The 24,187-nt window shown below is 36.6% G+C and overlaps 2 protein-coding genes across 2 annotated transcripts in view; both read left to right on the top strand.

Annotated features, from left to right (window-relative positions):
• Positions 1–14,004, top strand: part of LOC108972085 — a 15,485-nt gene extending 1,481 nt beyond the window's left edge. Inside the window, exons 2-10 of the mRNA XM_018938550.1 lie at positions 690–1,915; positions 2,795–2,933; positions 3,043–3,155; positions 3,708–3,717; positions 4,734–5,641; positions 5,711–5,864; positions 12,694–13,607; positions 13,675–13,819; positions 13,883–14,004. Coding sequence (XP_018794095.1) covers positions 690–1,915; positions 2,795–2,933; positions 3,043–3,155; positions 3,708–3,717; positions 4,734–5,641; positions 5,711–5,864; positions 12,694–13,607; positions 13,675–13,819; positions 13,883–14,004 — 3,731 coding nt within the window. The remainder of the gene's footprint in view (positions 1–689; positions 1,916–2,794; positions 2,934–3,042; positions 3,156–3,707; positions 3,718–4,733; positions 5,642–5,710; positions 5,865–12,693; positions 13,608–13,674; positions 13,820–13,882) is intronic.
• On the top strand, positions 4,528–6,084 carry LOC108972090 (serine protease inhibitor 42Dd). Its single transcript, XM_018938555.1, has 4 exons — positions 4,528–4,620; positions 4,734–5,641; positions 5,711–5,864; positions 5,931–6,084. Exons 1-4 carry the CDS (start codon positions 4,605–4,607, stop codon positions 6,041–6,043), a joined length of 1,191 nt encoding a protein of 396 aa, XP_018794100.1. The 5' UTR covers positions 4,528–4,604; the 3' UTR covers positions 6,044–6,084.
• Positions 14,005–24,187: the final 10,183 nt, after the last annotated feature.

Here is a 24,187-nt window from a genome sequence, read left to right as displayed (position 1 = left end):
TATAATAATTCATGCAAAATTTTGTGAAGATATATTGTCAATAAAAAAAGTTGGCGTACAAGAGCTGGATTTTTTTCTACCAGTTTGTATGACAGCTTTATGCCTTTGTGAATCTGTGCTACATCTCGTGAAGAAAGCTTGTCACATACCTCACTCGGGCTCCCAAATATGTTTTCACTATTGTTACGAAAAGAGTCACCGGAAGCTTTTTGACATGATTTGTATTGGCTTGCTCTGATGAAGCCGATTTTGGGCTCTCAAKACATGCGAAAATTAAAAATTCTCGCCTATAAATGATTTATGAAGACATAATCTTTAAATTCTACGGATTTTTTTTTAATTTCTCTCGGGCACATTCTCATTTAAAACACTTCGGGAGAGAACGAGAAAGAGTAAATAGCTTATCGTAAATATTTGCTCGATGAGCGTTCTTGAAAGATCATTGCAGCAGCTAATTAGCACAGCTTTGATGACGCAATAACTGAAACTGTCAAATTAACTGAAGCTGCGACTTTTGCCGCCGCAAAATCCTATGAGTAACGGCATGTTGGCGAATTGTGATTTCTTACGCAAAAAGCTTTTACTTGGAATACTATTCAGAATATACATTTACTTCTTTATAATATTATATATGTATGTATATATTTTAATAAATTTTAATTTAAAAAAATGTCCGTCCACATTTTCAGTTGCCTTACTGATCGCTACTGCAGCCGCACAATCGCAATCCTATTACGAACAGCAACAACAAGCACAATATAAGAAACAATATGAGGCRCAACAAGCGGAGTATGCAGCGCGCAGAGAGCAGCAGAGCACACCCGCTTACTTGACAAGCATATCATTGACGACAACCTMTTATAACAACGCGATTTTATTGCCGCATTATAACATTAGACCAACASCAGCACCTACTGTCGCACAACCAGCAGGGCTAAATGTACGGTATCCAGCACCAGCTAAGCCACATTATCAACTTGTCCAAGCACATTCACCGCACGCCACAGTGTCTGAACGGAATCCCGTTTGGGACAGCTCGAAACGTGAGCCRACTGGTGTCATCGCCCCCAATCGTCGGAACACATATGCGCCCAACAAATTCAATGCGAATCTYTTCCRCGTAATCGCCGGACCAGCGTCACAATACAACGTCATTTACTCGCCCATTTCACTGCAATTGTTRTTGGCATTCGTTTCTATTGGCGCCGGTGGGGAGACCTATAATCAATTGCAGGAWGCACTCGGACTGCCTGCCAACAGAGAGGACACGGATAAACTGTTCTATAATCTGTTGCAGACACAATTGTATGCCGGCAGTGCACAGCTAGTGATGGCAAATAAAATGTATCATAGCCGACACCTGACGCTGCAGCCATACKTACAGCAACGTGCACGCAATTTTGACAGCGCCATCGAGGCGATCGACTTCCGTTCGCCGAATGTTGCAGCGTCGGCTATTAACAATTGGGTTGCGCAGAAAACGCAAAATATTATACGTGAACTCGTTACACCGGCACAATTGGATGCGCAAACGCAGGCGATGCTCATTAATGCCATCTACTTCAAGGCCAAATGGGCGAAAGAGTTCTCAACGCGTGACACCGAGCGACAGAATTTCTATGTGACACCTGCGCACACAGTGCCGGTCGACATGATGTACGGCGATGACTCATATGCTTATGGTGAATTTCCAGAATTGGATGCAACCGGTGTGGAGTTGAAATATGCAAATTCGCAGTTAACAATGATGATCCTGTTGCCGAACAAGCTYGACGGCTTGGCAGATATGGAGCAGCGTTTGCATGATGTCGACTTGAATAGTTTGTCGAAGCGCATGCTTTTGGAGACAGTGACGATAAGAATACCCAAATTTCGCATTAGCTACGACGTAGATATGAAAGCACCTTTAACTAAGGTGAGTTGCGTTTAAAATTTTGATTTATTTATTTTTCGATAAAAATTCCTTTAGTTAAGTACGTACATATATTCTAATAACTCAAAAGTGCTATCGACAACGTAGAAATGTTAAAAACCGAAACATCGAGGTTTAGGTTACCAATTCAACACTTTCTCAGTTTTAAAGTTTTGAGCCGTAAAGAGTAGTCAACATCGAGAGTACATGGTTTCTGCTAATGCGTTATGAGCTCTCCAGATTGGCTCATCGAACGACGCATTGCCGCCGGTATCGACAACTTTTGTTAGTTTCACCTTGAAAGAGATCCTAACGTATCAATTGCTGGATCTTGTCAGCTTGATTATCATAAGTGGGACTAAAGCTATGTCCAAACAAAAGTTAAAAAGTTTTCCTTTTTCGTTGTCTGTATGAAACCTAGTACTTGGTTAAAATTTTTAAACCCATTGCAAATAGTTAAACGGTTTTTAGGCAAAGCTTTTCTGTTCCAAAAAAAATTTTATTGGATCTGACATAATCACATATCGCACAGTTGATAAAGATGGGCGTTTTCTCGTCTCGTCTCTGAAGAAAATGGGGTGATGCTTTTGGAGGTTTCGAACACTTACTTTTCTTCGTTCGTTGTTAGCACAGACTTAGAAAAAATCACAAATTTGGAGCTCCTCCGCTTTGACACCACTATAACCGTTCAATACCTCCTGACTTTGCCTGAAATATTTGAAAGGAAAAGTCTTAGTAAAGGCGTCATAGTTTTAATGTAATTTTTTGAGCGTCTGCATTTTTGTTATTAAGTCTCAAACAAATTACAAAGGATCGTCATTCAATTTATACACAATTCCTTAGAATCGTCTGTTAAATTTCTTTATCTCTTTTACTTTATAGCTTGGAATTACAGATCTTTTCAGCGAACGCGCTGATTTGAAAAATTTCTTCTATCCACAAACAGTTAGTGTGTCGCAAGTACATCACAAGGCCTACCTCGATGTCAATGAGGCAGGCTCCGAAGCGGCTGCAGCATCGTGTAAGTAATGTTATATTACACAAAAATTTTGAAATTTTATGAAAAAAAACAGCTTTTTGGAATAACGAAATTCCTTTATTTTTATCTTCGCATTCTCCGTTTATTGCAGTTATCAAGCTAGTGCCGCTCTCACTGCCCAACCGCATCATTCGCTTCACAGCCGATCATCCGTTCATGTTCGCCATTCGCAGTCCGCAAGCTGTTTTCTTCATTGGACATGTCGTTAAAATATAATAAAATAAGACTTACAATACTTTTACTCGTAATTAATAATTTATACATTCTCTAAAGAACTTTTGAGAGAATATTACAAATATAGAAAAAAAACTGCACAAGAGAATCACAACATAAAGAGAAGAATAAGAAACTGGCATACTTTTAAAACAAAATACTCAACAAAATATGTATGTGTGTATGATGTGCAGTAATTATAAGCTTTCAAGAGCTTTCAATAAAAGTTTTTATATCAACAAACCTACAAATCAGAATTTTTCATTTCATATGATAAGCAAACTTTGTGAATGAGATGCGCAAAAAAACTGAGAGCAGTTCAAAAACACACTAATTTCTGGTACAGTGGTGAAGAATAATTTGTATACAAATAACAAAATAATGGTTTGGAATTATTTTTGTTGTATTCAATTAAGCTAGAATTCAATAATCCTCATCCTAATAGAAATCTCTGTTTACTCCATTCACGTAAACCCGTGTGTCGTGGAAGCAGATCGCCGATCTAATTTTAAATATCTCTCTGAACCTAACCTTCGGTTCCAGAAACACAGCGGTAAGGATAATAGGTCACTGTCTATTAGAGAACAAACGCCGAGAGAGCGTCAGAAAAATCTAATAAGATCCCTGAACTAGTGATTATTTGAGAAATCTCTGTGAACGACCGTGCTGCGAACAGCGAATAAGCCACTTTTTGTTAGAGAGCTAAGCACAAATGCTAAGTTATCCGAAAACTAAAAAATAGTTGAGTTAAGACCCAGAAATCAGTGGTCATTGAAAAAAGTTCTTTGAACGGTTGAGTTTCGAACGTCGAGTGCTAAGTCGCTATCAAGCCATGGGCATCTCTGCGACGTCGTTGTGGCTAATTTTCCGAAATGATCTGGGCGTACACTTTACAAGATCAAATTGACGCAAGAAATGAAGCCGCTTGACCACCATAATCGTCGTCTGTTCGCGAATTGGACTTACCAACAGCTTGAAAATTATCCGAATTTTCATCGAAAAATAATTTTCAGCGATGAGACTCATTTCTGGCTTAATGGCTGCGTCAACAAGCAAAAAATGCTGATAGCGGGAAAATAATTTTAGTTAATTGAGACCGTAAAACTTGCCCTGAAAAATTAGAAGCAAATTTATAGGCTTACAAAAGATGAAATAACTGTTTTCTTCCTATTTTTTCGTCTTAAACTTAATTATAAAGGCAACCAAAAGTTAGTACTGGACTTTAGAACAAAACTGTATTTGGGAAAATTCTAATCTTAGCTGTACTATGTGCATATGTATATGTATACAATTATTCGCACTTATTATCTAGCCAAAAATTAAATATAACAAAAAGTAGACTGAGCTGCGCTTCTAGAATTTAGTCAACTAGCAGGCGATAAAGAGTACACATTCTTTGAAAACGTCGACTATAAGTTTGTTAAAAATTCGTAAAGTGAAATGATTTTAAGGCCATGTAAGTTGCAAAATTAATAATATTATATAAAATATAGAAATGAAATATAAAAAAAAAAGAATTAAAAAAATACTTCCTACTAATTTCCCTTTTCCTATCATACTTGCCATCAGTCTTCGTTGCACTTAGTCGCATTTTCGTGCTCCAAACGATCACCGCCAATGCACCGGCGCTCACTGCGAAGCTCGCCAGCGATCGTTTCGCCTTGACACTGAGCGCAGCGCTTGGCCAGCAATCACCGACGCAGAATGTGCTCCTTTCGCCAGTGCTCATACAAGCCCTACTCACGCTTCTTTCTTATGGCACCAACGAACAAGAGGCTGCAGCACTACGCGCCGCCTTGCATTTGCCACAAACGGAGCGCAAACAAACTGCCACACTCAATATGTCACTGCTATTGAGTTCGATAAAGACACAAGCTGAAAACAAAGCGAGCCTACTGAGCGCCATCTATGTGCAGGAACATGTGTTATTCAAATTTCAGGATGAGTTCTTGGAAATGTCTAGACATTTTGAAACACCTACACAAATGATCGATTTCAAGCGGAAGAGCATTGATGAGCTGAACTATTGGTTTCTGCAACAATCCAACTATAGTTGCGATGAGGTTCTTGACCCGAAATTGGCCGATTTGCGTGATCGCTTTGTTTTGGCCTCCGCGGCGGTATTTCACGCACCATGGGCGGTAGGCTTCAATGTGAAAGAGACGGAGAAATTGAATTTTTTCAATGATCGTACGAAGCATAAATTGGTGGATAGCATGTTTGTGACGCATAAATTCCGCTATGCCGAATTGGCGCATTTGAATGCCAAGCTAGTTGAGTTACCATACGCGAATCAGACACTCAAATTGTGGCTGCTGGTGCCCAACCAAGTGGATGGGCTGATAAAGCTCGAAGAGCAACTATTACACGAAGATCTCACYAAGCTTGAGGAGCAATTGAGCGAGCAAAAAATCATCTTAACGTTGCCGAAATTCCGTGCCGAATATAATGTGGACCTCAAGGGCGCCTTGAGCGCGGTTTGTTGCATTATATGTTGTTTTTGTGCTCATATATTAATAAATTGATAAATTTATTGCATGTTTCAGTTGGGCTTCGCACGCATTTTCGATGGTGAGACAAAATTCACGCATATGTTCTCCTCGTTTTTCAATACGCGCTCACCAGCTGTGACGAATGTGCCACATAAAGCGGTCTGGCGTGTGGATGAGGACGGCGGTGCTTCTGCCGAGGATGAATTTTGTAAGTTTGACTTTTCGAATAAAAGGAGAACACTTTTCGCTGACTTTTATAATCTTTATTCTTTAGCATTTAGTGGATTTTTTAAACGTCCCATGCAGCTAGTTGTGAATCATCCATTTTACTTCTTAATCAAATCCGAAACAGCCGTTTTAATGGCTGGACACATTGTGAATGTTTGAGCTGAAATTTTTGAATAAAAATAAATTATTTCAAATTGTGACGTAAAGTTGTTTTCAAAAGGCGCCTGAGAACGGTTGTTGTGCAGTTTWAAAAAGCCCATAATAGTAATTTAAGTTTTTAAGAGTAGGTTTCTGTATATTTTAACCTGTTATGCCATATACTTTACACCTCCTAAACATTTTGAAGCGTGGGCAATATTACTGTACCCGGAAACTGTAAAACCGTTGGACGATTGGACTTTTGGACCTCCACTGAGCTCATCGTTTTCAAACATTGCTCAACAGCAAGAGCTTGAGAGAATGCGAAATCCTTTTGGTCTGAGTAAACCATAGGAGGTTCTCTGGACTATGGCTCTTAGCAAAGCCAATTTTCGGTGTCCTGACTRAACACTCTGCAAAAGGTTTACTTGCGCTACTGCTAAATATTCTGTCGTTCACGCCTTGCAAATGCTTTATGAAGGCATGGAATTATCTGGTTACTTTGTCSTCTATTGTCTGGCTTTTGACAGAAGAAGATTGAAATATGTATTTCCCTAGACAGATCTTTGTTGAACTTAGAAATGATTGCAATCGCCTCAATAAATTTGTGGTAGGCTGAAAACGCTTCGTCTATTTATGAGGATCTAGTGATCCACTTTTGGGAGTGTATGGGTAACACAATGCACGAATATTTATCGAAATGAGAACCATCGATTTTGGATCAACACTACGGCTTAACCTAACCTAACCTAACTGTATTTTGTCACTAACTTTTGTATTGCAAAAATTTATACGAAAATGGCTATTAGTCACTGTTCGTTCACCCAAGAATTCCTTGAGATCTTACAAGTCGATTTGTTGTTAGATTGAAAGAAGTTTGGAGAGAATCGATAACATTTTACGCAACAACCTCGTGGAAAAGAATTATGTAGTATTCCTTTGAGTTAAAATTAATTTTCGAAAATGCAAAAATTTGGACTTCAGGATATAAGTATATTGTCCTATATGTCAGAGGTAAATACCAGAAGATTTCACATGATGTACCAAAAATGAGAAGACTCAGTCTCTGACAAATCGTATTGATGAATTCTCCTCTTTACTTATGTCAATTTGATCTGTAACGATTTGTGACCCCAAAGGCCGCTTGCTTTATACAAAAAATGGTTTGTTCCGAGAATCTTTTTGTAAATCCCATCAGTATATTTGGTATAATACCGAAAGTAGCAGCAAAACTTGCCACCGGGTCAGCACGAAATAACCCGAAAAACACATACATGTATTTTACCGAACTGGTTTGGCTATCGGAGACTTCAAAATAACGATGTATAAGAATTAAACTAGAAATCAATGAATTTTCGGTTTATTAAAAAATTTTATTTCAATGCAAATATAAAAAATATAAATTAAATATATAAAACTAAATTGTTGTTATTTTAATCAAAGCAAGAGCCACTACAATCTGAATCATCATTGCCAGAACACATATCACCGCTAAAACACCATTCGAAACAACACAGAAATAAGCAACAATCGTCCGCAGGCGCTTCAGTTGCAGTCGGTCCCATTGACTCTACGAAACATGTTGCGGGGACCGGTTCTTTAGCGGCATTTTGAAGCCTCCTTTTTTCTTCCTCTAAATCCGTGTACGTACTCTCTGTCACATGTATTTGTGTGTCCATCTCGGAKTAGCTTTATGGACCAGCACCAAACTTACACTGCACCTATCAGAGAAATAAACTTAATGCACCTCTAGTGCGTGCTTAAATATTGCGCATCGATATTTCAYTCTTCATATTAATGAATTTCTCTCTTTAATCGATCAATATTCTCTGCACGATTGTGCAACGGGCTGAGAATATCACATAGCAACACTCCTAAGGCGACAGGTTCCTTGTAGGAAATTCAGTGCTYATTGAATTTTTCATTAAGCTTAAAACGTTACTTCTGAAAAAACCAAAGAGAGAGCAATTTCATGATAGTATTTTTATAAAATCGATTTTTGTTAAAAAAAAAGTAATCGACAATGGCTGAGATATTTTCGAATTTAATTTATWATTCACACCCATTGCAATTGTATTCATTCCTTTCAACTTAAAGTAATAATTTTCKTGATTAATCTAAAGCTCAATGACTAAAGTTTAGAGAAGAGTACTTTTTTCGTTCTTAATTTCCGAATGAGTTTATTTAGTATATTGCMGGTCAGTTAAATTTTAAATAAGAATTAAAGCTAAAAGCATAGAAGTAGATGAAAAATAGCAAAACAGAAGGCTAAATAAATGTGAACGRAAACTTTCGATCCTCATGAAACAGACAATATTTTTTTCCTACAAGGGTTGCTGAGARAGCGCTATGAATTGCATTTGCAATTAGGTGAGAAAACTTGTTTGCGAATGCAAGCTAAACGTCAAAGTATTTAAAAAGAGCTTCTAGCAAATTCATTAACAATAAGCTTTCGCAATTATCTCTCCGCATAGAAATTATGTGTGTATATGGAATATATTATAAACAATTAAAACGAAACAAGCATTTCTTGGAAATTATGATTTTATTTTTCTTGTTTGCCATAAACAAGATTTTTACATACATTCCATAGAGATGAGTATAGAGTTAAATATATGTACATACCTACGTATATATCTGATGATATGAATTACCAGACGAGTTAAAATCCTGGTGACTAACTGTCCGTCCGTCCATCGCCGCAAGTTGTAACTTTAGTAAAAATTTAGATATTTTAATGGAACTGAATCCACTTGTTTATTTGCACCAYAGAAGGTTTGTATTGCGAATGAGCGGAATCGGACTCTTGCCACGCCCACAAAACACCGCTATTCAAAAACTTATAAAGTGCCATAACTAAATTCCGCAATAAGATATGCAATAACTCAATAAACATTAGCTACAGAGGCACTCAATTTTGTCATCTAGGATATGTAAAGTCTTTAAAGGAGTCGGATTCATTATATTATTCATATGAGCGAGGCAATACTCACCTGCAGGGGAAAAGTCTACCGGARTTGCAACAAAATTCGTTAAGTTATATTATCCTSACATCCCTGCATTATGRTATGAAAATTAGAAAAATTTAACTACATCTCCAGCTACTTCCCATGATTTGAAATTATTAATGATTCCATCAGTTTACAGTATAYAAGAGAAGCACCAATGAATCGGGTTGGAACTTTACTGGCACTATTAGTCCTATAAGGCAGATGCCAGGAAAGACTCATTTTCTTTTATTACTATACCCTTACATCAAATATGAATAAAACCCCTAGATTCCCTATACATAACTAATATAAAAGTTTTCAAATATCCTAGCGCCTTTATGTCGTAAATACCGGCCAATAACAGTTTCCTTATGCCTAAAATGKATAAAATCAGGTCAATACCACCCCTAGCCCCATATACCTAATAAAAAGGTTTCAYACCTCTAACGGGTACTTYTTTCAATAGCCTTTTTTTGACAGATCMCGACGACAGTCGTGCCGAGTTATGTTATTTAMTAGTACTAGTATGTTCAGTATTGTTTGGCATTTGGSTCYCATCATTCATTACTGGATAATATTCGACCRAATAGACCACATCCAATACGGATTGAAGAAACATAGCAGATAGCAGCCGTAACTGACGGTGAACAAAAATACCGTGGAGAGTCGATTTAGGGCGGTTCTTAGCCACTCAGAAGTATGGAACTACTTGGTCCATTTTACGCCGCTATCTTAAATGGAAAGCACACAAAATACAGTTTTTGAAAGAACTGAATCCGTTCGACCTTCCCAATCATCATCGCTTCCCTCTATGTGACCTAAATTCAAAGAAAATCCGACGTTTTCGAGGCAAATTTTGTTCAGCGATGAGGAATATTTCTGACTCAATAGGTATGTAAAGCAAAATTGCCACTTTTGGGATGAAGAGCACCCTTAAAAAGTTCTTGGGCTCATATTTCAACGTAACCGTCAATGACTACCGTTATCGTTATGTCGCGACTATTTGATACCTGAAATTGAAGCTCGTGATCTCAGTGGCATTTTGTTTCATCAAGACGGCGCCACTTCCAGCACATCGTATCAGTCAATGAATTTATTGAACACACTTTGGTGAGCAAATAATTTCACGTGTCGGGCCGGTCGATAGGCCACCAAGAATGTGTGATATCACACCGTTTAAGTTTTCTAAATCCCAAAGTTTATGCGGATACAATCCCGCTTCGATTCAAGCCTTGGACCATATAAAACGTAGCCGCGGCCAACATTTGAAAGAGTAGAATACATCGAAATGGATTACCCTTTAGTTGTTTCTATACCGTTTATATGGCAGAGCCACTTATATAACATGTACCAGGCTTTTCCTACAAGTTCCCTGTTCTGCGACAGGGAGCTTGAAACTCAAAAACACCTCCTAATTTACTGCATTGCAGTATGCAGACGCCCTTAGATCCATGTTTTCAATGTTGTAGTGCAATCCTCATCTATTTATCTTAGTATTTTAAGATTAAAAGAATTAACCAAATGTGTTGGATAGTAGCGAATCGAATAATCAACTGGTATAAATCAATTAGAAAGGRAGAGAGAGAACAACAAGCAATTATTCGTCTTCAATGAAGTATCAGCTGTTTCGATCTGATGAAACTCAGTAAATCTCTARCCGAACAACTGGCATAAATTACTTATAACGAAAGTTTTCAAATGGACWGATTGTAGTTGTCTTTGATTATAAATACTTTTAATAAAAGAGCAAAGCTCAAACATTTGCCTTCAAAGCATGGCTTTCTGCACTGATCATGAACTGAATATGTACCATATCAATTGTATGCTTGGTTAGCGAAGTTCTTTATCAGCTGATGAATAAGAAAAAAAATCGGGTCAAAAAGTTACTCATTGATATACAGCGAAATAAATTTAGAGGCTGATTTATACAAAAATATTTCAGTGACATACAAGAATAAACAAATCTATATATATGTATGTGTGTGTATGTATGTATTTAAATATGCTCATTTGTTTACTGATAAGCTCTATTTGTTAATTTGGTTTTACTCTTCGTAAGCGAAAATTGCACAAATCATAAACAAACAACACAAACACATATTGCATATACATATATATATATATAAATAATTATATTGCATATATGTATAAAATATACATATGTATATATACGAAGGTACTTGAGTTCGCTTTTCAGCTTTTCTCAACCACTTAGTCGAAGTTGTTAATTAGTTTCGTAAATAGACAACTGTGAGCTGAGTAGAAAGTGGCTACACTTAAAAAAATTTATATTTATCGAGAATTTGGTATGGGTAAGTGTACATATAATTTCGTAAAGTATAGAGAAGTRATAATTTACATGCTCTAATCAAAATTCAATCAAATATATAGTTCTCCAAAGACATAGTGTCAGATTTTGAATCTATCTCCTGTTAAGAACCAATAAATAAACATTTTATTATTTAKTATTGGATTTTCTTAGAACAGAAATATTGCCACTCTAAAGAAGAAAACGTGGCCCACATGCAGGATAATTATAGGTATTGATTCTTGTAGAGTTCTTGAAGTGGGAAAAMCAAATATTGATTGCATTTTGCTAAAACTCGCCCTCAGTTATAGATAACGATCTGAATTTTCACACACGTACCTTTCTTTAACAGAAGGTGTTCATTTATCGAAACCGCGAATATTGGACAACTATGGCATATAGCTGCCATACAAACTGACCGATCAAACTCAAGAACTGGTATGAAAAACACTTTTATTTGACGAGATATCTTAACGATATTTAACATGGATTATTATCTTAGACCATAATGTAATCTTCGAAGAAATTGTTTAGATCGATCAACTATAACATGAAGCTGTCATACGAACTGAACGATCAAACTCAAGTTCTTGTCTGGAAAACTTTTTTTACAAGGCATGGTATCTTCACAAGATTTGGCACAGATTATTACCCGAAGCATCGCTATAATCTCTGAAGAAATTATTAAGATCGAACCACTATAGCATAAAGTTGTCCTGCAAACTGGCAGATCAAATTCCGGTTCTTGGATGAAAACTTTATTTATTGACCAGATATCTGTACAAACTTTCGGATGAATTCTTATCCAAAATATTACTATAGACTCAGAACATGTTGTTCACATTGAACTTATGGATCAAAATGAAACTCTAGTATGGAATATTCTGTATATTTGAATGGTRTTATAGTTTCGGTGCAACCAAASTTAACGTTTTTTCTTGTCTAAACTTCATATTAGACCCTAAAATTTYTCCAATATAATAAATTTATATCTTTAGGTAGTTAGTAGTTTAGGACTACGAATCTAAAAGTATATAAAATGCTGATTTMTAAAATCAGTCATATATATTTTTCACAGTGTCGTGGTTTCCTCATACTACTTAATCAGCTGCCGCTAGTCTAATTCTTTGACGAATTAAATATGTATGTATATGCATCAGCGCCGCGAGAAGTTCGAAATTTGTACCAAGCGCTTAGTCGTAATTTAGCGTAACAACAGTTCGGAGAATAAGCGTCGCTAGTCGTTACAATCCAGTCTTAATTGAATACACGCAYCGCGCACAGCATGAAATCCCTATTATGTAAGTGTGGAAAAAAATAAGATGATTAAAATCAATTCAAATACTCAAGGTAAATTATTATCATCTACCTAGTTTTGGCCACATTAGTCGCACTGAGTGGTTGCCTGGTRGCTCATGCCGCCACTTTAGGCACTCAAAATGAAGCTACTGAACGCAATCTCTTCGCTGCCGATATCTATCAGGCTGTTGCTTCGAATCATTTGGGTGAAAATGTCGTGATCTCCCCTGCAGCCATACAAACYGCCATGGCCTTGGCCTTTTACGGCGCCAAAGGACGCACYGCAAATGAAATACAAGCGGGTATCCGGCTCGGTTCGGCCAATTCCGATGAAGTGGTGCGTCGTTTTAGCGCTTTTCAAACAGCCTTCACACGCAGCAACAATTTACGTTTATTCAACAAGATCTATATAAGTGAGAATCTGGAATTCAAGGCTAATTTCCGCGATGTAGCACGTCGTAGTTTCGACTCGGATCTCGAAACAGCCGACTTTCATCCGCCCTACAATAAACGCACCGCCGATCGCATTAGCAAAGAAGTGCAAGATAAAACCCTGAATAAAGTCACGAATATTCTACAACCGCAACTGTTAAATGATCTAACGGAAGGTGTAATGGTCAATGGTATAGCCTATAGTGCACCCTGGTTGAATGCCTTCAAAGCTGATAAGACAGAACGTCGTGAATTTTCATCCGGTGGTCGGAAGTCAGTGAATGTGGACATGATGTGGACGGTAAATAATTTCCGTTATGCTGAAGTAAATGAATTGGATGCAAAAGTGATCGAACTACCATATCAAAATACTGAGTACTCAATGCTTGTCGTGTTGCCGAACCAAATGAACGGTTTGTCTAATCTTGTACAACGTTTGGTGGGCAAGAATTTGGTCGGACTTGTGGACAGTCGCTTGAGTTCGCAAAAGATTGAGTTGCGTCTACCTAAATTCGGTTTTGAATTTGGTGTCAGTCTGGAGGAACCATTCCGTAAGGTAAGTTTTCGATTTTCAAAAGATATTAACTTATGTGCCACTATCTAAATAATTCTTATCCCGGCAGCTCGGTGTCACGACTATGTTTACCCGTCAAGGCGATTTCGGTCACATGTATCGCATGTTCGTCAGCCACTATATCAATAGCGCTAGCCATAAAGCATATTTGGAARTTAACGAGGAAGGTTCAGTACCTTCATTGGAGTCCGGAGGTAATTACTTTCTGTCATATTTAAAACTTATTTTTTTAATAATAATGWTATATTATATTTTAGGTATAAAAAGCTTTTTGACCTTCTCACGCCCGAAATCTTTGGAAGTGGATCATCCTTTCGTATTTGCCGTTAAACATCAGGACTCAATTATTTTCATRGGTCATGTGACGCACAATGTTTAAAAGTTTATGCGAGTGTTGGAAATTATCCAAACATTTTTTCTCAGTGAAAATGTTTTCGGTAGAAAATTATGCACAATTGTATATTAACTGAACTACTACTAAATATATGCATGAATATTCAGTAAGATTTAAAAAAAAATATTTAAAGCAATTTTTCTATACCCACAAAATATGCACAATTCTTTGTTAGGATCCTAACGCAACTGGAAACAAAACTGGAGTCTGAGATACTCTGTTTTTTGCTATAGATACTCGATACAATATTGAACACAAAATCGTCTAAGAGAAAGATCATAAAGAAATCCGTTTGAATAAAACGGTCTTTGGTTGCAAATTGTTTAATAAAATAAAATAATMTCTATTGACTTAAGATATTTCAGTTTAAGTATACGTAAGAGAGCAAGAAAAAGTTTAAAAAATGAGATTTTTGCTTCCAGAGATTTCCAAATAAAAATTTTTGGAAGATTGACATTTTAATTTGTTTGACTTTTGCAACTCTTTTATAACATAACATCTGCTACCCTATCCTCAAGGTTCCTCAAGGTTACATGGTCGAAAGCTCAAATTTGAAAGAAAATGTTTGGAGTGCGCATAAACCTAAAAAGACTCTTCAGGCACCCTAGCATACAAAAACCATACTGAACAGACTGTTTTACGGGATTCGCTTAGTTTGATCCACCCATTGTTTTTGGAGTGAAGATGGAGTTCAAGTCCATTTTCAGATTCTCTATGGTTTCAATGAAATATGTAATATCGCTTTTCGTCTAGGTCTCCATCACTCTTAATGATGTAATCGTGTCACATGCCTCTCAATTGGTCGCCTAGGTAATATGATTTGCCAACCCAAAAAATATCATAAAATTGYAAACTAATATAGCCTAGTATACATACATATATTATCCATTTAACAGGAATAGTACACATTGCGGTAGTATATAGACGGTCTGAAAAAAGTAGAAGGTAGACGGAATTGAGATTGGTATAGTGGACCACGTACCAAGCTACCAGGTTTACAAAAATTTTTCAATCACAGGTCTATGCCATTAGTACATGTGACGAGATTATTCAAAAGAGGGACTATTACGGGAAAGAAAGTATCATACTCAGTGATAGTAAAGCGCCATTTCAGGCGAACTCATCCGTTGAAATCAAATCAAAAATCCTACTGAAGTGTATAAAAATGCCTAACGGGTTTTTCCCTGAAACCAATATCCTACTAGGGTAGATTTATTGGCATAGTGGAAATGAGCTAGACGATCTTCTGGCGAAAGAAGTGACCGACACTGTTCTTCGCTATGAGCCCTCACACTATACGAGAGGACTTTAGGAAAAAAAACAAAGAGTCAGTAGAAGTCCACACTCTCAACTAATGCCTGGGCTACGATTATGTCTGTGAGATTGCTTTGTATTCCGTTCAAGAAAACAATAATGGGGTATTATACACATCACAGCACAAAATAGGGTATTATTCCACAAATCAGTAACCTTTTCTACCATACACCAGCGAGGGTGGTATAGGAGCAGTCGATTTAATGCTCCCATACAGCTGGCGGGAATGGAAATTAAACACGTGTGCCAGTTCGTATTGGCTACTAAGGATATTTTCAATATGGAAGTCCGAACACAAGAGTTCTCATTTCCCATGGCCTCACAAAGAAGAGTACATATTGTAGTCCACGTGCGATTTTTGATCAGTCATCTGACCTAACCTAATGTAATTTTTAAAAATAAACAAAAAGTTGTAATACTTATAAAAATTCTAACGCGTTTGTGAGTGGTGAACTCTAATTGCGATTATACATAATTTATTTTTATATAGGTTAGGTTAATTTTGAAAGCAATAATTTCTTACCTTTCAAGCTCCATATGATTCGGCGGTCTATTATCCATATTTCCGTGATTTAGGTTTTAAGACTGCTAATACTCGTTATTTAGTGTTATGATACTTAGTTTATTATTTATTTCACTAAACACTGCACATTATCTTATATTTATTCACTATTTATTTTACTTTCATTTATAAACTTATTTTTATTTTTATTTTTATTTATTATGTTTTTTAAAATTTTAAAAATCACTTCACACACACATTATTATATCATAACTCAGCGTAATTGTTGCAAATATAGATTTGTATGTATCTAGGCATGATAAAATATCTTGAAATAATTTTATTCACCAAAAATTGATAATTCCAGCGATTGAGACTGCGTGATTATGTCACACAACCGACACATGCCTAAGCACAAATATTTGGCGGTGAATTTAAAAACTTAATGACTTCAGTGGAATTATGCTGGAACCACCGCATGTAGCCAAACACACAAACATATCTTGTTTTTTGCTCCATAATTTTTATTACCGACACACACACACAATTTATAACACCGCACCATTTGAATCACTTCTTTGTTGCTGTTGTTGTGGTGGCTAATGATTTTCGCACTGATTAAGATTTTGCAGCTCCAGGTGTCGTTTATTTGTTGTTATTGTTGATTTTATTAATAATTTAAAAATTCAATTTTATGATTTTTTCACATTTGCCTCATAATTTATTTCCAAAAATTAAAACTGTTAGTTGTGTACATGTAAGTATGTATTTTTGCAGTTATTCACTGGCTTATTGTCGATTACAATCAACTGACGTAAATCACAAATTATGCGCGACCAATGCGAATGCGCAGCGCCGCAACCTCAACAGCCAACGGCGACACCCTCACCGTCAGCATCCATACGTACATACATACATACATATATAAATACATATGTAGTAGGTCTATAAGGTCTGGCTCCAGCAGTTTGGTAGAAGCTGCGTTCGGCCGTCATGGCACACCGACCCACTGTGGCGAATTGTTCACTTTTAACTTGATTATTTATTATAGCGGTTTCTTTTTATTATCGGCACATTTCTTTGCATTTTTTCAATTTTTCGTTAATTTTTCTAATAGACAGCCATTGACTGTATCGTGTCAATTTGTAGATACATAACTGCATATGTATATTCCGGCTAATCCAAGTCAAGGAGTCGATTTTAGGTGATTTTGGTAATATTTTTTATTTTTTATTTTAGTGACATAATTGTTAATAGCTGTAGTCCAGAGTGAGTCACTAGATAATTTWATAAATAAGGTGTAAAAAAATTCAGAGAATTTGGAACAATTTGTTTGAAGAGTATAACGTTATTTTAGACAATAATCMGTGCCAAAKKTYGTGAAGATATCTTGTCAAATAGCAATGATAATAAATTTTCACAGACACATATATGTATGTAGGGTTATCATATCAGTCTCAGTCAAACTCAGTCCCGTTGCATATCGCCGATTCAGGAGGAAACCAGGGAATCAGTGCATTTTTCACGAAAATCAGGAAATCAATGCCGTAGATCAAAATCAGGGAATTCCCTGACAAATCAGGGCATATGGTAACCCTACATTAATGGTAAGTGGTCCGATATTGATGGTGTAAAAAAATTGAGCATCTTCTTAGGGAGAAAAGGGGGGAGGGAGTTCGTATATATACATAAATCGACTCAGCTCGTCTTGCTGTTTACCTATACATACATTTTTTAGAATCTCCGACGTTTACGTTCAGTGTATAAAAATATAATTAGATAATGAGTAGAATATTCATAATCCTAAACTTTGAACCCTCACAAAGTTTGTACTAAAAATACCAATTGAAAGGATTTCTATTTAGAGAAAAATATATACGGTTTCAAGAGCGATATTCTTAAATTTTTTTGAAGATTGTACACTTCGAAATAATAACTAACTGTAATTATGAAAATTTACATTAATTAGAATGTGGAATCCGAAAACTTAGTACGATAAACCGATAATGAGACCGAGTAAAGTAATTTATGTAGCCGAATGTTCGTGTTCTGAGAGACGAGAACTCTGGAGCTAAGGATAACGATATAAAGAAACTTACTTGTAGACATTTAATAGGACAAACATGTTATAAATACGGATATAGCTGAGGCTCGGTGGGATTAATCACAGACTTTCTCATCAAGCAGGAAACTGTAGAACTGTGTACTGAAATTTGGGCCGCACTTTCCGACTGTGAAAACTCAAAAGAATGACATGAGAACTCGAGAAGAACTGCTGACAGATCACAGTCTACTTGGGAAATACTAGTTCAAAAGGTATAAAAAGAAGAGCGCTGATACAACTTTTTGCATTCATGACTTCATCGGAATCTCAGGTTGGTTCACAGAGGACATAATAAAGTGAGAGAATTTTAGTCCTGATGGTTTCACTATACTGTACCTACCTTCCTAGATCATGGAAGTTTGGAGTAGCATACTGAGTTTTTTAGGATGTATTATGCGACGATTTATATATTTTTATCTGATATTTGTAGGTATACTTATATTTTTGGACTATCTCCATAAACTACTCGTTGGCTATATGATTTAATGCTTAATCGCCTTAAAAAGCCCAAAACTATTATCAATACCTTATTCTCACTATGTTGTCTAACTCGTTACGAATTTTCTAGTTATTTCAGAAGAATGGTACCATAGAACATGCAAAATTCTTAGAGGAATAGTTTTAGAGCTAATGGATGTTCATTTAAAAGAAAGAAAGAATTAAAATTCCACCAACAACAAACAGCCTTAGAATTTCTGGAGGTACTTTGWGAAAAATTCTGCAAAATTATCTAAAAGGTTTCAAAATTTTCCTATTGGATCAATATAATCATATGTAGTTCGCTGAACRATCGGAGTCAAGCGCTTTTATTGAAAACTTTTTTCATTGTCGAGATATTTTCACGAAATTTGGCAAAGGCTAATGTCCCAGGCAACATTGCAWTCTCAATTGTTCGAGTAACTTGGGTTGTTGATTGAGCTAAAGTATATAGCTGTCATACAAACTGACTGATCAAATCAAGATTAATGGAGAACTAAGGAATTTAGAAAGAGAGGGATGAACGATACAGTTTTATTAAAACTTTACTCTCAAACAGAAACAAATTGAAMAACTAATGGCAATTGCTGGTAAAAAAAAATGTATAGGGCTTTAGTAGAGTAGAACTAGTGATTTACAGATTTAACTAACTCTTAACCACGACATTTAGCATACTTGTAGCACAACTATTTTTTAACTTTTGAGCACRAAAACAATATCAAACTTTGACGAACTTTCACTGCAGCTGGATCACTTTTAATACGATTTTMAATTTYCAGCATTAGTCTGAAATTTWTTTTTTTTGTTTCGTAAACCAAAAACACGACCAAATCAGACAAGGTTGCGCCGCATTAAAAGTTGCAACAAAAAATTAGCTGCATAAATTCTGCTGCTGCATTTTTGTCAGCCTTTCTTTGCAACGTTGCAATTCTTGTGCACAATTTTATTTWATTTTTTTATTTTTTTTTTGTAGTTTTTTGTGCTGCCGTTTCGGAGTCAATAATGAGGCAGGCTGTTGCTTTTTAAGTAGGTACGAGTACCAAAGCAACTTTTGTTGGCTGTCGGCAATTGTTGTTTGTCGATAAACGCAGACTGGCTGTTTGACTGTTGGGACTTGCGCGGTTGCAGCGAAGGTTGCACGGCTCTGTGGTGGCAATGAGGGTMCGCTGTTGTTCATGCGCGCTGTGCAACACGCAAGCGCTAGTTTTGTACGTAAATATGTATGCGATTATTTTTTGTGCAAATATGTGYACGGATATACATATGTAAGTAYGTAATAAGGCACATTAAATAAAATTTGTATGTACACTTTTTAGGTTTTTTTCATTACTTTTTCGATTTTGCGCGCAGATCAGAGACCATCTCGGTTTCGTTTGGTCGGCGCACTGTTAAAACGGTAGCGCTTTTTGGTGACTGCTGCCGTTGCTTTTGTTAGTACCACTGCGCTTGCTACAAATACTTTGGCAGCAACAACAAAATACACAGAAACACTTGAGCTTTAGTTGCAAATTAAACCAAAAATTATTTATTCTGGTTAACTTTTTTAAATTATGTTTGCATTTCCAAAATATTGGAATATATATAAATATATAATATTTATTTAGTTATCCCTCGTATACGCATAATTCATTTTAAAGACTTCCTTACATAAGTTCATTCACGACACTTCACGTTTCCACTTTTGCTAAATTCACTCAACAAGCAACGACTGCCTATTTTTCACTGCTAATTCATGTTCTTCGCCTCGTCTCAAGTAAATGGCGCAACCCTTTTTTTCCTTGCCGAAACTGCACTCCTCAACCGCAACGTCAACACACGATCGCGTGCATCGCGCTTACCTCACTTTACCTACATTTGCACTTGTTGTTGTTCTCTTCGTCTGTGACTTCCACCTTCGCAATTCGCGACATTCACGTGTTGCGCAGCTTTTGCATTTCGTTTCGTCTCAATTTTTTTCTTTTCAAACCGCAATCTTCGCTAATTGTAACACTTCCGCTAAATTGCACTTCTTTCAACGTAAAAATGCGCACATGAACTGACAATAAATTCAAATTGACTTGAAAATCCGCGCAAAACAACCGAACACGACGCGTTACTTCTATGCTGTGTGCAGCAATTCACGCGATGGACGCCAAACTGTTGCTGACTGTCGTTGCTCTGACTTCGTCGGCCACTACTCMGCTGTATGCTGCCGCTTKCTGGCGTGTTCGTTGCTGCTGCTGTCAGTTGGTCCGTTCTTCGGCTGYAGTTGCTGCGCTGCTGGTGTAGTCGAAATGAACTTCGCGATGAACGGCGTCGAGCGGTGAACACGTCAACAAATCAACGACGAGTGATAAACAAATTACAATTTGAATTGTGAGCGCTTGGAGTCGACGCAGCGCCAATGGGAGCAATTGAGTGGTGAGCCAGTGAGCGAATGCGTCCACATTTGTACGATTGAGCATTCATGACTTTGTCGGCGCTCTCTCAAAAACTTGTTTGCTGTTTGAAAACAAAATAAATTTTGCGCATGAAGTAGTTAGCATTATGTAGTCAGTGATTGAATCTAACTAGTTTCAATTTAACACCAAATAACACCTAGTTACGAGCTACGTTTGAAATTTACAGTATAATCGGGAATGCATTTTTACCTTGAAACATTGTGGGAAAGGTACGAAGAAACATTACAGTTCAATTTTGATAAAAAAAAATTTTACAATTAATGAATTTCGAGTAAAAGTTTCTTAAAATCCAATAAAATAAAATGCATCGAATTCATTCAACTAATCTCTTATTCCTCCATCCTTAAATAAGGTTCGTCTATATTTATCTCATGGTTACAAGTCAGCAAAAAYATTACATAGGGACCGAACTCGATTCTAATTTCGGTGTTTCTTGTTTTTAATAACGATAAACTAGAACTTTTAGCTGAACCAGGCCCGTCGGTTAAACAATTTTAAGTAATTTAGTTAGTCGGTCAATAATTTGCTTATAATGGATACGTAAGACGGATTCTATTTYCAACACTGACTTTTTAACGATGATTTATAATTTCACAGTCGACTTTTAAATAATTAAGAATCTTTCTAATTTAATCTTTAATAGTCGCATGCAACAGGTTTACGAGTCGTTTCCGATTGCCGCGCCATAATTTTTCATTCAGCTTCCTTCTTTATCACACTTTCCGGATATCTCCATTCATAGTGTTAGACTCGATAAAAATTACTTTACATCATTGTACAGAATTTGTAMGGAGTTCAAGTCACAGTAGCTCGACCTTTTTCGTAGTCAGTCACAATCCTTGTAGCAGCTTCATAAAAAAAACGGAAATGGGATTTACGTGCAGAGGAATAATTGACTTCTTTAAGAGGTAGTTAGTATTTCGTGGAACTAATTCTATGTGGGACATGCATGTGGTAAACTGAGCTCCAGCGTAGTTAAAAATAAGTAGCATAACATCTTTTACTGTTCGGACCATGCCTTTTAAGTGTTGGCCGCAGCTACATCTCAAATGATCCTTCGTTCGTTGAAATCAATTTTCGGTGCCTAGTTCGAACATTTCGTCTAGTAACTGGCGAATGACACACGTGATGTTTCGCTGCAAGCCTGAATCGAAGCGGGATTTTTCGCATAGACATTAGACTTTACAYATACCTACAGGAAAAAGTCTAACGGTGTGATATCACACGATCTTGGTGGCCTATCGATCAGCCCAAAAYGTGAAATTATCTGCTCACCGAAGTGTTCTCTCAATAAATCCATTGATTGATGTGACCTGCTCCAATTTCAGTCATCTAACAGTCGGTTATCGTGGCGCGATAACGGTCGCCATTAACGGTTACGTTCTCACCATCATTATTTTTGAAGAAATATGGGCCGATGATTCCGCTGGCCTACAAAATTTGGCTCGGAAACGTGGAATSTTCTTGAAACTTTTCAAGAGCCAGTAAAGTGAAGCGATGTCGCTTGGGAAGGTCGAGCGGCTTCATTTATTGCACAAGCTGTATYTTGTACGCTTTTAATTGAAGATCTCGACAGTCTGAGTTGCTGTTAATGGCGCCGAATTGACTCTCCAAGCTCTTCTTGTACATTTATTCCATGCGTGCTTGACATGGTCTATTCAATCGAATATTACACAATGAATGCTGAGTCTTAAGATTGGTGATGGTGCTGCGAATTGTACGCTCAGTAAGCCGGCTATGTTGACCATTGTTGAGCGATAGCGCAGATAGCTTAACACGAAAAAGTATCTTTACTTGGATCATTCGTTATATATTGTAAAGGTTCATTACTTTCGTGTATGTGTTAGTTTTAACGCCGATTCTTTTCAATTTTAATTTCGGTAGTCGTGACTTGCTGGGTATATTTAATTCGAAATAGTTGGCAACCCTCTCCAATGAAGTGCTCTTACAAGAAACCATTTAAATTGGTGCTATTGAACCACAAAGAAGTTCTCCAAATAATACTGGTTTCTTTTACTCAATCTTTACTTAACAAGAACATCAGCCATTCTCAGTTAGTGGGTACAGATCAAAGTCGATGGTTACAGCACAAAATTCTCAAGTAGTTCGAGTTGTTGTGGTGCTGCTGCGGAACGCATGCTCCGCTGTAGACACTCGACGGTCTCTTCTTGTATTTTCACCCCACTTTTAAGTTGTCTTCTGTATATTGTTTTTTTGTTTTTATTATTTCCTTAATTCTTATTTCAACTTTTCATTTGGAGCGTTCGCCGTGCGTGCGTGCCACTGCGTTGACAGGTGTGTAACGTATAAAATATTTTATCGAATTTATTTGCTCTGTTCAATATTAATGAAACAACAACAACCATTCGCTTGAATTAAATTCATACTCGATGGAGTGGCAAAGGCAAAATGGCATAATTTGTGGGTCAAGTAATAAAGTAAAAATTTTGTTGGTAATTTGTTGTTGTGCTTTATTTTTTGTAAGATATCTACTTTTTTRATGTTTTCTATTTTAGGTTTCASGCGCTTATTATTGTTATTTCTGTATATTCAGACATATAGTAAACATACACATGCATGTACTAAATTTTGTTTCATTGAAATTCCAGCCGCATCAGTCATTTACCGACTCTTACAATAATTTGGGCTTAGGTGAAGTGTTCCAAATAAAAAAAAAAAAAAACAAGTCGCAACACAATCAAAACGAAAACAAAACTTTGCGAGTCTTCAAAAACCTACTTTTTCTATAGCGTTATGTACGGCATACTGCATTTTGGCATCCATAAATTGATATTCATACAGTAGATCAAATAAGTAAGGAATCAGGACTATTTAACTGCTTTTTATAGCCTGATCAGGGTGTATTAAGTTTACAACCAAGTTACTAGCACCCAGAAGGTAAAGTTAGTGACCCTATGGAATATATACACCGTGAAGAGCTGAGTCACTTCAGCCATGTCCGTTTGTCCGCTCTGATATTTTGCACTCAACCTTTTCTCCTCAAGAAACGGATTACTAGAGTATTTATTTTATATATACTATTTTTGGCATGAAACTTGYCATGGAGTTTTGTCTAAAGCAAAACTAAAACATTTGGAAAAATTTATCTGATCGGACCACTATAGCAMATATCTGTTCCACAAACTAAATGGTCAAAATCAAGTTCGTGTACAGAAAACTTTTTTATTTGTTAATAGTATTCCACCACAGGTTCAGTACAACCGAAGTTAGTATTTAATAAGTAATTCATCTYCCTAAACTCTGTTGAAAGGAAGAAAGGAAAATTATCACCGTAGTAATAGTAATCTTAGTCTTAGATTTAAGAATCGA

This window comes from Bactrocera latifrons, unplaced genomic scaffold (assembly GCF_001853355.1).
Source record: "Bactrocera latifrons isolate USDA-ARS-PBARC rearing strain unplaced genomic scaffold, ASM185335v1 scaffold_378, whole genome shotgun sequence".
In the NCBI taxonomy this organism is placed as follows: domain Eukaryota; kingdom Metazoa; phylum Arthropoda; class Insecta; order Diptera; family Tephritidae; genus Bactrocera; species Bactrocera latifrons.
Note: the sequence above shows the minus strand (reverse complement) of the source record. Positions and strands in the feature narration are given on the sequence as shown.